At 45.5% G+C, this 12,939-nt stretch overlaps 1 protein-coding gene across 3 annotated transcripts in view; it reads left to right on the top strand.

Annotated features, from left to right (window-relative positions):
- Dgkg (diacylglycerol kinase gamma) overlaps positions 1-12,939 on the top strand; it is a 156,074-nt gene that overhangs the window by 133,631 nt on the left and 9,504 nt on the right. For all 3 annotated transcript variants that reach the window (XM_051150761.1, XM_051150760.1, XM_051150759.1), the window contains 2 exons: positions 6,701-6,821; positions 9,366-9,426. In XM_051150761.1, coding sequence (XP_051006718.1) covers positions 6,701-6,821; positions 9,366-9,426 — 182 coding nt within the window. The remainder of the gene's footprint in view (positions 1-6,700; positions 6,822-9,365; positions 9,427-12,939) is intronic.

Raw genomic sequence — 12,939 nt, 5'->3', positions numbered from 1 at the left:
CTCTTCCCTTCCTTAAGATCTCTTCCTCTCGCACACACCTTTAATCCCAGCACTCAGGAGGCAGAGGCAGGTAGATCACTGTGAGTTCGAGGCCAGCCTGGTCTACAAAGTTTGTCCAGAACAGCCAAGGCTACACAGAGAAACCCTGTCTCAAACAAACAAACAAACAAACAAACAAAAAGAGAACTCTTCCTCTCCTTTCTACTTTCATGCCATGTGTGAACACATCTGGCCTGTGTGCCTTAACAAAATGCTCTCCAGTTTCATCCATTTTCCTGCAAATGGCATCATTTCATTTATGCCTAAAGCTAAATAATATTGCATTGCTTGTTTGGAGCACTTTTTTTTTTTCATCTGTTCATCAGTTGATAGACATCTAGGCTGGTTTCATTTCTTAGCTATAGTGAATAGAACCACTAAGACCATGGCGTGCCAGTATCTCTGTGGGGTGCTGACTTAGCATCCTGTGGGTATATATACTCTTACAAGTGCTACGGTTGGGTCATATGGTAGCTCTGGGGTTTGTCATTTGTTTGTTTGTTTTGAGGAGCCTCAAACATGCATACATTTACATTCTAGAAACAGATTTTAAGGATGTGATAAAGTAAACATGAGGATGTTAAGATGAGCCATGATCTATTCTTCTTATTCTTATTCTTATTCTTATTCTTGTTGTTTTGAGGCAGGGTCTCTCTGTGTAGCCTTGGCTGTACTGGACTCATTTTGTAGACCAGGCTGTCCTTGGACTCACAGAGATCCGCCTGCCTCTGCCTCCCAAGTGCCGGGATTAAAGGCGTGCGCCACCACGCTCGGTTCCATGATCTAACCTTATTGCTGTCCTCATATGCTATAAATTTTGGAGCCAGGGAGGCAGCAGAGAGGGATGTGTGTGCACAGAAGGATATCTATGTGGTCAGGCCAGCAGTTGTCTGTAAGCAAGGAAAGACCTCAGGGAAAGCCAGCCTTGCTGACACCTTGATTTTAGATGTGGGTGTCGTCCCTTGGCGTCCAGAGCTACTGGGAGGTCTGAAGTTGTCTCCCCTTGGATACCAGGGTTCTGCCAGCTTTTTACCTGTCATTGTTGAGTTCTGGTTACTAGGATTAAGTAAATAAAAGCAAAATGGCATAGAGATAAAAGGTAAGAAGCAGAGTAGAGTCTGGGGAGGGAGTAAAGGCTCAAAAGACAGGGAGTAGGATGCCCTTTTTGTCCAGAGCACACCTTGGCTTCTGACTCTGCATGGAGGTACAAGACCAAAAGAAGAAGCACAGTTTGATGTGTTATTTTGAGGTGGTGACAGGACTCTGCGAGCAGCCGTAAGAAGCTAGGCAGGTACATGCGTAGGAGTTATAGGGAGAAAGGGGAAAGTGAGGCAGTCACATTTGAAGCGCCCACTCTCAGCCAGGCACTTTCACACACTTCTGGGTGAGCGTTACCACCCCTAATTTTCATCTGAGAAAGCTCTAGATCAAAGCCGTCAGGAAGTAACACGCTTCTCTTCACCTGAGCTCCTGTGGGCACTTTTATTACCTCAGGCTCAACTTCTCAAACTTGAATGTATCTTGGAACCTTCCAGAGGGCTTGTTAGAACACAGTCTGCTAGACTCAACCCCCAGGATGCCTGATTCCGCAGATCTGACGTGGGCCCCAAGGATTTGTATCTCTAACAAGTTCCCAAGTAAGAAAGAGGCAGCCAGTTCAAGGTCACGCTCCGGGAACCACCGGTCAATGGAAGGCAAACTGTGGTACACTTTGGAATCACTGGGGACTGTTCCAGAATAAATGTGATGCCCAATTTGCATGGCAATGCATTTTAATTTAACAGATGGGGCCACAACCTGGGCACCAGTGCTTTGAAAAGCTCCTCAGGTAAGGCTAACACACAGCCAAGTTTGAGAACCCCAGACATAGCCACACTCCCTTTTCATCTTTATCACGGTGATCCACTTCAGCCGCCCGTTCCTTAGGCCATAGATAGTCTGCCTCTGACCAGCTCTGCTCATAGCACCTTGACCACATGGTACTCCAGTGTCTCACAACACCTCTGCTAGAACTTGCCAAGACTCCTATTTGTCTCCTTGTCCTGTCGTCCCTTTGTGTCTTTCCCCCATTCAACCCAGACTTAGTGCTACAGTCACCGCAGTTGCAGTCTGCTCACAGTGGACGTGTTGATTGTGTCTGTGTGGAGTGAAGACATTGAGGACCCTGTAAATCTAACTAAAGACAGAGAACTCCAGAGAACCTTCTGGAACTAATGTTTGGTCTTTGTTGCCATAACTAGCAGCTAACAGTTCTTTTAAAATATTACTTTTTGGTTATGACACAGATATTTAAAGGAACACTTGGGGGGAAAAAAGCATAAAGAAGGAAGAGAAATTAGCATTAGTTTAGTTTTCTAGGTCTCACCATTGTTAAGATTTTACTAGTTTGCTGTTTTCTTATATGCATCGTCTTATCTAGTTCAGAGAATGCTACATAAGTAAGCTCATCTGTTGACATCATAATTAGTTATCGCATAAACACATTTACAATTATTAAATATGTGTGTTGTGATTTCAAGACAAGGTCTCACATAGTAGCCCAGGCTGGCCTGGAACCCACTTTTAGTCCAGGCTGGCCTTGAGCTTACCACAGTCTTCCTCCCCCAGCCTCCTGGGTGCTAGGATAATGAGTGTGAGCTACCATAACTGGCTGGTAAATATTTAAATGGCAGCAAAAGTTTCCATCATGTGGATACCATATTGATTGTTTAGCTGTTCTTGTGCAGAAGGAAGTGTGGCAGTGGGGTTATCTTTTTATAAATGATGCTTCAATGCCTGTGTTTTCATGAAATGGGGTTCTGCCCATGATTTCTCACACTGTCCCCAAAAATTAACAGAAGACACAATGTGAAACCTTCAGACTTATTTTACAGAAGGCAAATTATTTTCTTCCCTTCTTGTAGCATCTTGCATGTGGAGGAACACATACTGTACCTTCTTTTACCAAGCCCGTGGTTTGTCGCTTGATGCCAATAAAGACTGTAGATCTGGGGGTGACATGGTCAAATGGTGTTTATAAAACTGAATGCCTGAGGTTGAACAGGTTGGATGGAACCAATGTTGTCCTTGCTGTCCCATCCCTCGCTTCCACATCTTCGCCTCTTCCTCTCCCTACACCAAGTCTTCCTCCTTTCCCAGAATACAAATGTTAGGTGTTCAGTGTATACACTGTGCACAAAGCCTTTTTCACCAAGCAATAGTAAGAGCAGTGCTGGAAGGCCTGGCTGACAACCTACACAAACGTATTCCTGGTTTTGGACAAGTCTCTGAATAATAGTTCTCTTTAGGGAGAAAAAAAAAAAAAAACCTATATACTATAGTTACTTGAAATGTCTAAGTGAGTTTATTGCTGAGTTAGCTTTTCCCTCTGTCCTGGGCCTCTCAGCACCATATTGACCATGTCTGTCCCCAGCATATTCTCCCGTCTTCCTCCTCCCAACCCAGAAAACCAGCTTGGCATTCAGCAGTCCTTGAGTGTGCTCGGTACCCACTCTCTGCACCTTACCCACTCATCCCTGATCTCCCAGCTCAGTCCGAGCATTTTCTTCACCCATGTCTGCTTCTCCTTCTTAGACAAGACTCCTCCAGCAGTAGAACACCTAACACAGTGCCTGTCGCCAGCTCCTTAGCAGTTCTGTGACTGAGTGAATGAATCCTGCTTAGCTCAAGTGCACAGACCTACATTCTATCGGAGACATTAATGAGTGGAAAAGTATAGAGACAATACAAGCACGACACGATCGCCAAACTCACTCTGAATCATTGGTACCCAAGGTAAAACAGACACCTGGTATACCAGCTGTCCCGATCCTGGATATCTGTGTCCTAAACACAGAATCTAAACATTCATGTTGTTTGTGCCTAAACACTGACTTGCATTCTGTTCTCCTTCATTTTAGTACCAAACTTAATGCATACGTAAGTATGTCTGTCGTAGGGGAAAGAAAGAGAAGTTAGGTGACGACAGAACTTTTTTTTAAGTGTGACACAAAGAAAACTGAAACCATGGGCTATTTATAGTTACCACAAAAGGATGGTTACTTTAGGAAAGACTGTAAAATAGATTTCTTTAAGACTTTCTCAGTAGGCATTCTAGAAAGTTGAAAGAAAGATAATTACGCAATAGAGGGCAAACAGCAGCTAAGTCCTGCAGTTGCGGGGTAGGGCTAGGGGGGACAGACAAGAGCCACCTTTGTTTTGCCCGGGAATGCATATTCAAAAGTGAGATGACAACAGTCTAATAAAGCCCCCAGCCCCTTCCCCTACGTGTGCCCCGTCGGTCCCCATATCTGTGCCGGCCCCTCCCCCACCTGCCCACTCGCTCTGGTGAGATCAGCCTTCATTACCGCTCTTCCAGAGCCAGGAAGCAAGGTAATGTGTGTGTGGGAAGTGATAGCTACAAGGTAATGTGTGGGAAGTGATAACAACTCTAAAGCCATTCAACGGGAAAATTTGTTAAAAGACCAAGACATTGTAAAGCTGCAAGCACTTGAGTCTATTAAGTCCTCTGCTCCTTAGAACATTTTGTTACCAGGGCATGTTTCAAGGAGGGAAAACACTGAGCCATCGAGCTCTGTCAGATAGTCGAGGCCTGCTACAAAGCGCAACATTTTCTAAGGCGTCTGTTTCTGCCGAACAGCTTCTAAAAAACACCTTTGCCTTCCCTTTCTTCTCGTCTCTCCTATCACAACACAGCTCCCTGCCCTTCTCACCCCCAGAAGTGCTCTATTGCATTTCTCTCCCTCCTCCTTCCTCATTTTCTGCACCCTCTCCTCTTGCTTCCTCCCACCCGGCCTCCCGCCCCACCTCCAGCCTAAGTTGTTTTCATAGACACTATTAGACCAGCACAGTAAGCTAAGACTCCGCCATGATTATTCAACCCTCTATGGTGAGGGAGCTAATTAAGTGACTGGAGATTTAGACATTCATTGCTGATTAGCTCCAAACCCCCTTCGGAAAGCCTGAAGCATTGTCCTAAACAAACCTTACCCTTTTATGACTTCTTGTCCCAGGGCCAAATGAGATGGAGAGCTTAAGGAGACAGTATCTTTTCAGGGATGTAAAAAGAAAGGTGAAATGAAGGAAGAGAGGGGAGTGTGGATGAGTGGAGAGGGGAAAGCTATGTGCTTTTCCCAGACGATTCGGCTTGGGTATCTCTTGGCAGCTAACACCCCTCAGCGATCATCAGCTCAGGCTTCGGTGTTGGCATGCCGACCGTCAGCTCAGTACTTGGCTGACTGTCTTCATTAGATATACACTCATCCATGGACTGTTTTGGGAACAGCCATCTTCTAAACAAAAGGATAGCTGTTTCCCCACTAGTCTAAAACAGCATCTTTAGAGGACAGAAGCCATTTGATGAACAAGCAGAAAGCCTTGAGACAGTTTCCTCTCTGGTGGCTGTTAGTGGAATATTAGTGGAATAGTAGTAGCTAGCCTCGCCCTCAGAAATCCTACTCTCTTTCCCCTAGCAAAGGGACTAGACTCTTCTTTAGACTCTGAATCTTAATTTTCCTTTGGCAATAGCTACACAAACAGTTGCATTTTTTTTTTAATTGGTTTATTGAGACAGGGTTTCTCTGTGTAGCTCTGGCTGTCCTGGACTCTCTTGGTAGACCAGGCTGGCCTCGAACTCACTGTGGTCCACCTGCCTCTGCCTCCCAAGTGCTGGGATTAACGAGGTGTGCCACCACGCCCAACCCAACAGTTGCATTCTAGAGTGACTAGTGGATCTAGCTTCCGACATTACCCCTGCCGCCTCTCTCACAGTGGAGAATTGAGGCAAAAACCCAAGCAAAATGGATCACACCTCCCAGGCTGGGAATCAGAAGCCACTGTCACTGTTGAGGCAATTGATCCTGTGGTGCGGGGCCTGGGATTCGTGTTCCTCTATCCCTCTTTTCCACTGTGAGCCACAGTGGTCTGACATAGGGGAAACACACTTCTCCTTTGCTCAGTTTAGGCATGGGGGGGTCTTGACAGGGGTCCACAGAAGGTGGTTCACCAGCATCTAAGCACAGACCAAATTCAAGGTTATTAACCATCACTCATCACTAGCAGTGCTAACATGTTGCCCTGACATTAAGAAGAATAAATTATAGACTCTTCAAGACTCTTTCCTGCCAGGCATGGTAGCACACGCCTATAATCCCACCACTCAGGAGGCAGAGGCAGGCGGATCTCTATGCGTTCGAGGCCAACCTAGTCTACAAAGTGAGTCTGGGACAGCTAAGTCTATACAGAGAAACCCTGTCTCAAAACACCAAAAATAAATCAATAAGTAAATGAGTGAGGAAATAAAAAGATTCCTTCTTATCCTAGCCCCAAACCAATATGTCTCTAGCTGCTCGGTTGCTGTGTTTCAGAAAGAGGCAGTTTGTCATTTGTGATATTCTGTATTTGAAGAGGCTTCTTGACAGGAGCCTGTTCATTGGATACATAGGAAGCTTCTAAATCAAAGCTTAAAAAATTATAGTCTGGCATCCGTTCGCAGAAAGGTCCATCCATTTCTTTATTTCTTCAGTATATGAAGAACCTCTTGGGTGGGAAACAAAAGGGTGCAGGAAGACATGGGGTAGCCATCCAGGGGCCAGAACTTCTGGTCAGACTATCTTGAGTGGGAGAGGAGAGGATGCATGCTCTTTGCTGTTCACTCTTGCAGACCTCAGCGACCAGCTCCTTGAAGTGGTGGGTCTAGAGGGAGCCATGGAGATGGGACAGATCTATACTGGCCTGAAGAGTGCGGGTAGGAGGCTGGCCCAGTGCTCCTCTGTTACCATCAGGTAAGTCCCCTTGGTACCCAGCATCTTCTGGGGATCCCCGCATCCTTGAACATTCAGGCAGGTAATAAAATAACTAGAAAGCTGTCTTTGGATTTCAGGCTAAGGTTGAAAAGTTGGGGAGAGAAGCTTGGCAGTATTTATAAAGAAGACGATATTCTTTAACTATAGTCCTTGACTATATTATTTAGTACATTGCTGTTATATATGTATTTTCCCCCCAAATATCTGCTCAGCCCATATGGGTATTTGTATGTATGTGACTTAAGGCAGGACCATTTGGTGTTGACTAACCAATGGTTGTGCTCTTCCCTGAGGAAGACTGTTCCTTCTGCTCACAGCACTCCTTAGTGGCCTACAGTTCTTAGTATATGCTTGATGGCCCCTGAGCTTCCCACTGTCCCCCCCTCACCCCATCCACATTTGTATGTCCATTGGTGTGGTCTTTGTTCGAGTCTTGAGCAGGTAGCCATATTGGTGAGGTTTCATAGGTGCAAGCTCTTCTGTCATTTCCAAGAGATAGGATCTTCCCAGCAAACTCCCTGTTCCTCTGGCTCTTACAATTATTCTATCCCCTTCCCTGCTATGAGCCTCAGGTGGAGGAGTTGGGCTACAGCGAGTTTTGTAAACAGGATATGGTGCAATCAATGCTATCGTCAAGTAGAAGTTGCATCATCACCTACGCTCTGAAAATTACCTGCGACATAAGCAACGCATACCATAGAGTTGAGGGCACCAGAGCCCCAATTCTTTGTCTTTTTCTCTTTATAATTTTAAAATATTAAATGTATGTCAGGAGTCACAGCTTCTTCTATGTACACAGGATGATAGACCCTGCATGCCTTTATGTGTTAAAGCGTTACCATCAACAAATTTATTGTACTGATCAGGAAGAGAACGGGGTTTGGGGACATAGGGTGCTACTGCACTTCTAGACAGTGTGAGGTCTGGTAGGGGCTTGTCCAACTTTAGTTCCCACTAGTTACATTTTTTCCCCTCAGCTTCTTACTTAACCTAGCTGCTTCAGATGTCCATGTCTTCATCCCTTTCCTTTTTCTCTCTCTTGTTCTAGATCGTATCTGTTGGTTTGCCTTGGGGAGTCTCCTAGAGAGCCTACTGGGTTAAAGGGTTTCCCAGAGGCGTTTGACTAAAGATCCTTTCTCCCAGAAACCCTGAGCAAATGTCAGTGAGGACAGAGTTGAGGAGTCTGGTTTTGGTCCTTCCATCATCCCTCAGTCAGACCCCTCCTGAGGTTCTCTGAGCATCTGTTGCACAATCCTCCCGTCATTTCCTAGCTCTGTATAACCTGTCTCTTCTATTCCCAATAGCATAGCCCCCGTTCTCCTCAGGGCCATTGCTGTGATAGGACCCTTGTCTTCCAGATCAACCTCTGTGGCCTTGGTCTAGAATTTCTAAAACTGATGGGGCCAGTTTGCCCATAGAGTATCACAGCCATAGCTTTTCTAGAGGACAGAGAACAGTGTTGGCTGCCAAGGAATCTCAAAAGTTAGGTATGACAGAGGCCTTTTCCAGCAGCCAGCAGGTCTATTTCCAGATGGAGTGCGAGGGGTGGGCGAGCTAAAAGCCTCATCCCGCTAGCCTCTCTACCCATAAAAGCACACAAAGGCCTCCTTTCTGCTGATATTTTGTCGTTATTATTATTAGATCCCTTGCTTTTATTATGAAATATACTCAGAGTACATCAGAATATCAGTATATCAGAATAGTGTTGCCTCCCCTCCCGTTTTGTCATTTCAAAAATAGGGAAGCTACCAAGCTCAGGTAGGGGCTTCCTGTCAAGTGGTTGGTGACTGTTCACATGCCCTTGAGGCCGCTAGATGGACTGTCCTCCTCAGGACAAGATAGAGTTCTACAAAGCCCATTTGCCAAAGAAACCTTTCTCACGCATGCAAGAAAGCAACATTTTCTTCTCACCTTTGCTCCTGGCTGTCACTTTCCCGCCACAGCCCCAGTGTATACAAACCTAGAGTAGCCTGCCTTTTGGAGTCGAGAGCATATGGTGATAACCTTTCTAGCATAGCAGTGTTGCCTCTTGGATATGTGGCCATCACTCATCCAGTCTGGAGTGCCGGTCGCAATCACTCATTCGGTGGGGACTGCCGGCCTTTTCCTTCTCCAGAGCAGAGCTCGGCATGAGCCACTTTCCCTCCGGCTGGTTGCTGGACTGAAGTAGGACTACTCAGCAGCGGGGCTGCCATGTTTAGCGGCCAGTTTTCCAGGTGGTCATGGCTTTTCAGTGGGCCCACGACAGTTTCTCCGAGTGTGGTCTGAAGACAGATGCCAGAGAAAATGTTTATAGTAACTATGAAAGCACAGCTCTCTAGGCCTGGCCCGAGACGTGCCCCTTCCAGTCCCAGAGTTCGGTTTGAAGATTATATTCTTAGAAGGATCCCCCTGGTTCCCATGGACCCCTCTAAGTGAGCAAGGGAGGTCTCCCCACTTCCTTCTCAGTGGTGGGTGTGATGTTGAGTCTCCAGCTCTGAGGGTCTCACTGTGTTTTCCTTGGTTTGGGGATGGCGCTTCTAGGACCAACAAGCTTCTGCCGATGCAGGTAGACGGAGAGCCTTGGATGCAGCCGCAGTGCACGGTAAGTCTGCCAGTCTGAGAGGTGAGAGTGAGGAGTGTGATGTTGTTTTACTCCTTGGAGATGCTGACTTGATATAAAAGTCACTGTATCTCACCCAGGCGTGGTGGTGTATGCCTGTAATCCCAGCACTCAGGGAGACAGAGGCAGGCAGATCTCTGTGAGTTCGAGGCCAGCCTGGTCTACAAAGCGAGTCCAGGACATCCAAGGCTACATAGAGAAACCCTGTCTCCAGAGCACTGACTGCTCTTCCAGAGGTCCTGAGTTTAACTCCCAGCAACCACATGGTGGCTCACAACCATCTATAATGTGATCTGATGCCCTCTTCTGACATGCAGGTATACATGCAGGCAGAGCATTATATACATAAAAATAAACAAATCTTTAAAAAAAAAAAAAAAAAAGATGGCTAAATCGGCCATGGTGGTAGACACCTTTAATCCCAGCACTGAAGGAGGCAGAGGCAGGTGGATCACTGTTAGTTTGAGTCCAGCCTTATCTACAAAGCGAGTCCACACAGAGAAACCCTATCTCAAAAACAAGCAAACAAACGATGGCAAGGCCCTCCACAGCAACAGCTCAGCATTCAACAGTGTCACTGTTCTTGCAGCTTCTCACCCGGGTCAGGTCACTCGGGACTAACTACAACTCAGCTCCAACTTCCGGAGATTCAGCAGCTTCCTTGCGTATTTGCACTCATGTGTTTATATGCACTCAAACACACGCATGCACGCACGCACACACGCACAGACCTTTTTTGTTGTTTGTTTGTTTGTTTTTGTTTTTGAGACAGGGTTTCTCTGTGTAACCCTGGCTGTCCTGGACTCACTTTGTAGACCAGGCGGGCCTCGAACTCACAGCGATCTGCCTGCCTCTACCTCCTGTGTGCTGGGATTAAAGGCATGTGCCACCACACCTGGCTCACACACACACTTTTTAAATAATTAAAATAAGTTATTTTTTACAAAAACGGCTGGACGGGAAAAAAAAAAAAGCTTTTCCTATGTGGCTAAGTGATCTCCAAAGACAGGGCTGCCATTCATTTAAATCCAGATATTGATTTTTAAATAGGCAGATCCTTCCCACACCCTCTCTCAGTGTTACTCTTCAAAAAATGGCCGGGCATGGTGGCGCACACTTTTAATCCCAGCACTCGGGAGGTAGAGGCAGGCGGATCGCTGTGAGTTCGAGGCCAGCCTGGTCTACAAAGCTAGTCCAGGACAGGACAGCCAAGGCTACACAGAGAAACTCTTGTCTCGAAAAACCAAACCAAACCAAAAATAAAGATAAAAGCACAACTCTCTGTGAAAAATACCGTGAAGTCCAAAAACTTGTCTGTAAAGAAGTAGCGCCCTACAGGGATGTAACAAAATGTCACAGCTTGGCCAGGTGGAAGGGGATGTTTTTCACAGGTTTGGTTTCCCTCTGAGAACTGAGCTGAGGGCCTTGCCCATGCAAGGCAATCACTCTACCACTGAGCTCAACCTTGGTTTTATTGGTTTGTTTGTTTGTTTGTTTGTTTGTTTGAAACAAAGTCTTGCTGTACAGCTCAGGTTGACCATGAACTCAGCCCAACATCTGCCTCCAACTGCTGGGATTCTAGGCATAAGCCACCAACACCACCATGCCAGTCCACACTGGTGGTTTAAACATCTGAAGTATATTTTCTAGCCCCTCTGGAGGCTGGAATCCAAAATCAAAGTCTTGGTTTCAGGTGTGGTCTGAATCTACCGAAACTCATGTCCTTATACAAAGGGGAAGAGACACAGAGCACACATAAAAGAGGGATGGTCTCACAAGGATGCAACAGGAAGATGTTTCTTAAAATATACGCCTAAAACAAAGGGACATGTAATATATGATATGTGTTATATATTGTATGTGTGTTATTATACATAGGAGCTAAATACAATCCTTTACCAAGCATAAGAAATCAAATGAAAAATAATGAAAGACAAATTAAATAACATTAAACACAGCAAAATCTAGGACTTGTTCTTTCAACAAGGCAAATCTCATTTTAGACATGAAAAGCTGGTATAAGGAACATTAAAGTATAAAAATCATCTAGCAAATGTAATATAAAACATTAATGTATAGGAAATGGCATTATTTAATTCTAAAATAATATATAATTTTGGTTCTAATAGACATGAACAAAAATTGAAAGAAATCCAACAATTAAAATGAAATAAAGGCTGCTTTCAAAGACCTCAAAACAGATGAATTAGCCAGCAGGGAGAGAGTTCACAAGGCCCTATCCTTCCCTGAGAATCAATACATAATGGTTTGCAGTGAAGGCAAGACATTGTGTGTAGTCAATGTCAAGTTGCCTGCGTTCCTGTAGATAACTCCCCACTTAAGGTCCTGTAAGGAGTCCTAATTAGACCCAATGGTCTGACAAAACAAAAGGCATGAAAGTACAAAGGAAACATTTTGTGTGGATATTAGACCCTAGACGGCTTCTCTACACAGAGACCGTTTGGTTTTATAAAAAGCTTTAAGGCACCATAACTGGGCAGATACCAACCCTCTAGGCCATCTTGCTATTCCCCACCTATGTGCCCCAAGTTAATTGCCATATTTTTCCTGCCTGGGCTACTTCTGTTCCATTGGGGCCAGTTCTCATGGCCACCTGCTCATAGTCCTTACTGCCCTATGGCAACTTCCTTCTCTCTGGCTTCCCCTCCTCCATCCTCCTCTCAGCCTCATGGTCCCTCTGAGACCCCCAAGCCAGGGAACCTAAACCCCACCCACTTCTCCTGCCTGGTTACAGGCTTCAGCAACTTTATTAACCAATTAACCCTAAATTAGGTAGAGCAAGATTTACGCAATAAATAGCAGTGGACTTGAGAATGTGCTTGTCTGGGGGTGGGGGCAACCAGATCTTGAGGGCCAGTAATTAGCATTAGAATATGTAGCACCTGACCAACCCCCAGAAGAAACTAGCTGAAAGAAGAAGGAGATGAACAAAAATGTCACAGTGAGGGGCTGGGGACAGGAGTCAGTCAGTAAAGTGCCTACTACAAAGCACAAGACCTGACTTTGAATCCCTGGCATTGTCATGCGTGTTTGTGACCCCTAATGTGGGGAATCAGAGACAAGTGGGTCCTTGGACTCTCTGGCCAGGCCAGCCAACCAAACAGTAAGCTATGGTCTCAGTGACCAACCCTGTCTCAAAAGGATAAGATAGAGAGTGATAGAAAATACCTGATTGATAATCAACCTTGGGCCTCCACAGGCATGAGCACACACATGCATGCAGGCGTGCTACACACATATGCGCACACATGTGTACTATACCTCTTACACACATGTATCTACCCCACATACACAAAAGAACTGGCATGATTGAAAAGAGTTATACCTAAAGATAGAAAAATTGTTGAACAATAAAACTGAAATACGAATATGATGTAAGAGTTCAAGCCAAAGTATAGGTAGATCAGAATAATATGTCAAAAGGGCCATTCAACCCTGAGGACATAGCACAGGAATGGAAAAGGAAGCCTGCTC

This window comes from Acomys russatus, chromosome 8 (genome assembly GCF_903995435.1).
Source record: "Acomys russatus chromosome 8, mAcoRus1.1, whole genome shotgun sequence".
In the NCBI taxonomy this organism is placed as follows: domain Eukaryota; kingdom Metazoa; phylum Chordata; class Mammalia; order Rodentia; family Muridae; genus Acomys; species Acomys russatus.
The sequence above is the reverse complement of the archived record's forward strand: the minus strand, read 5'-3'. Positions and strand labels throughout refer to the sequence as shown.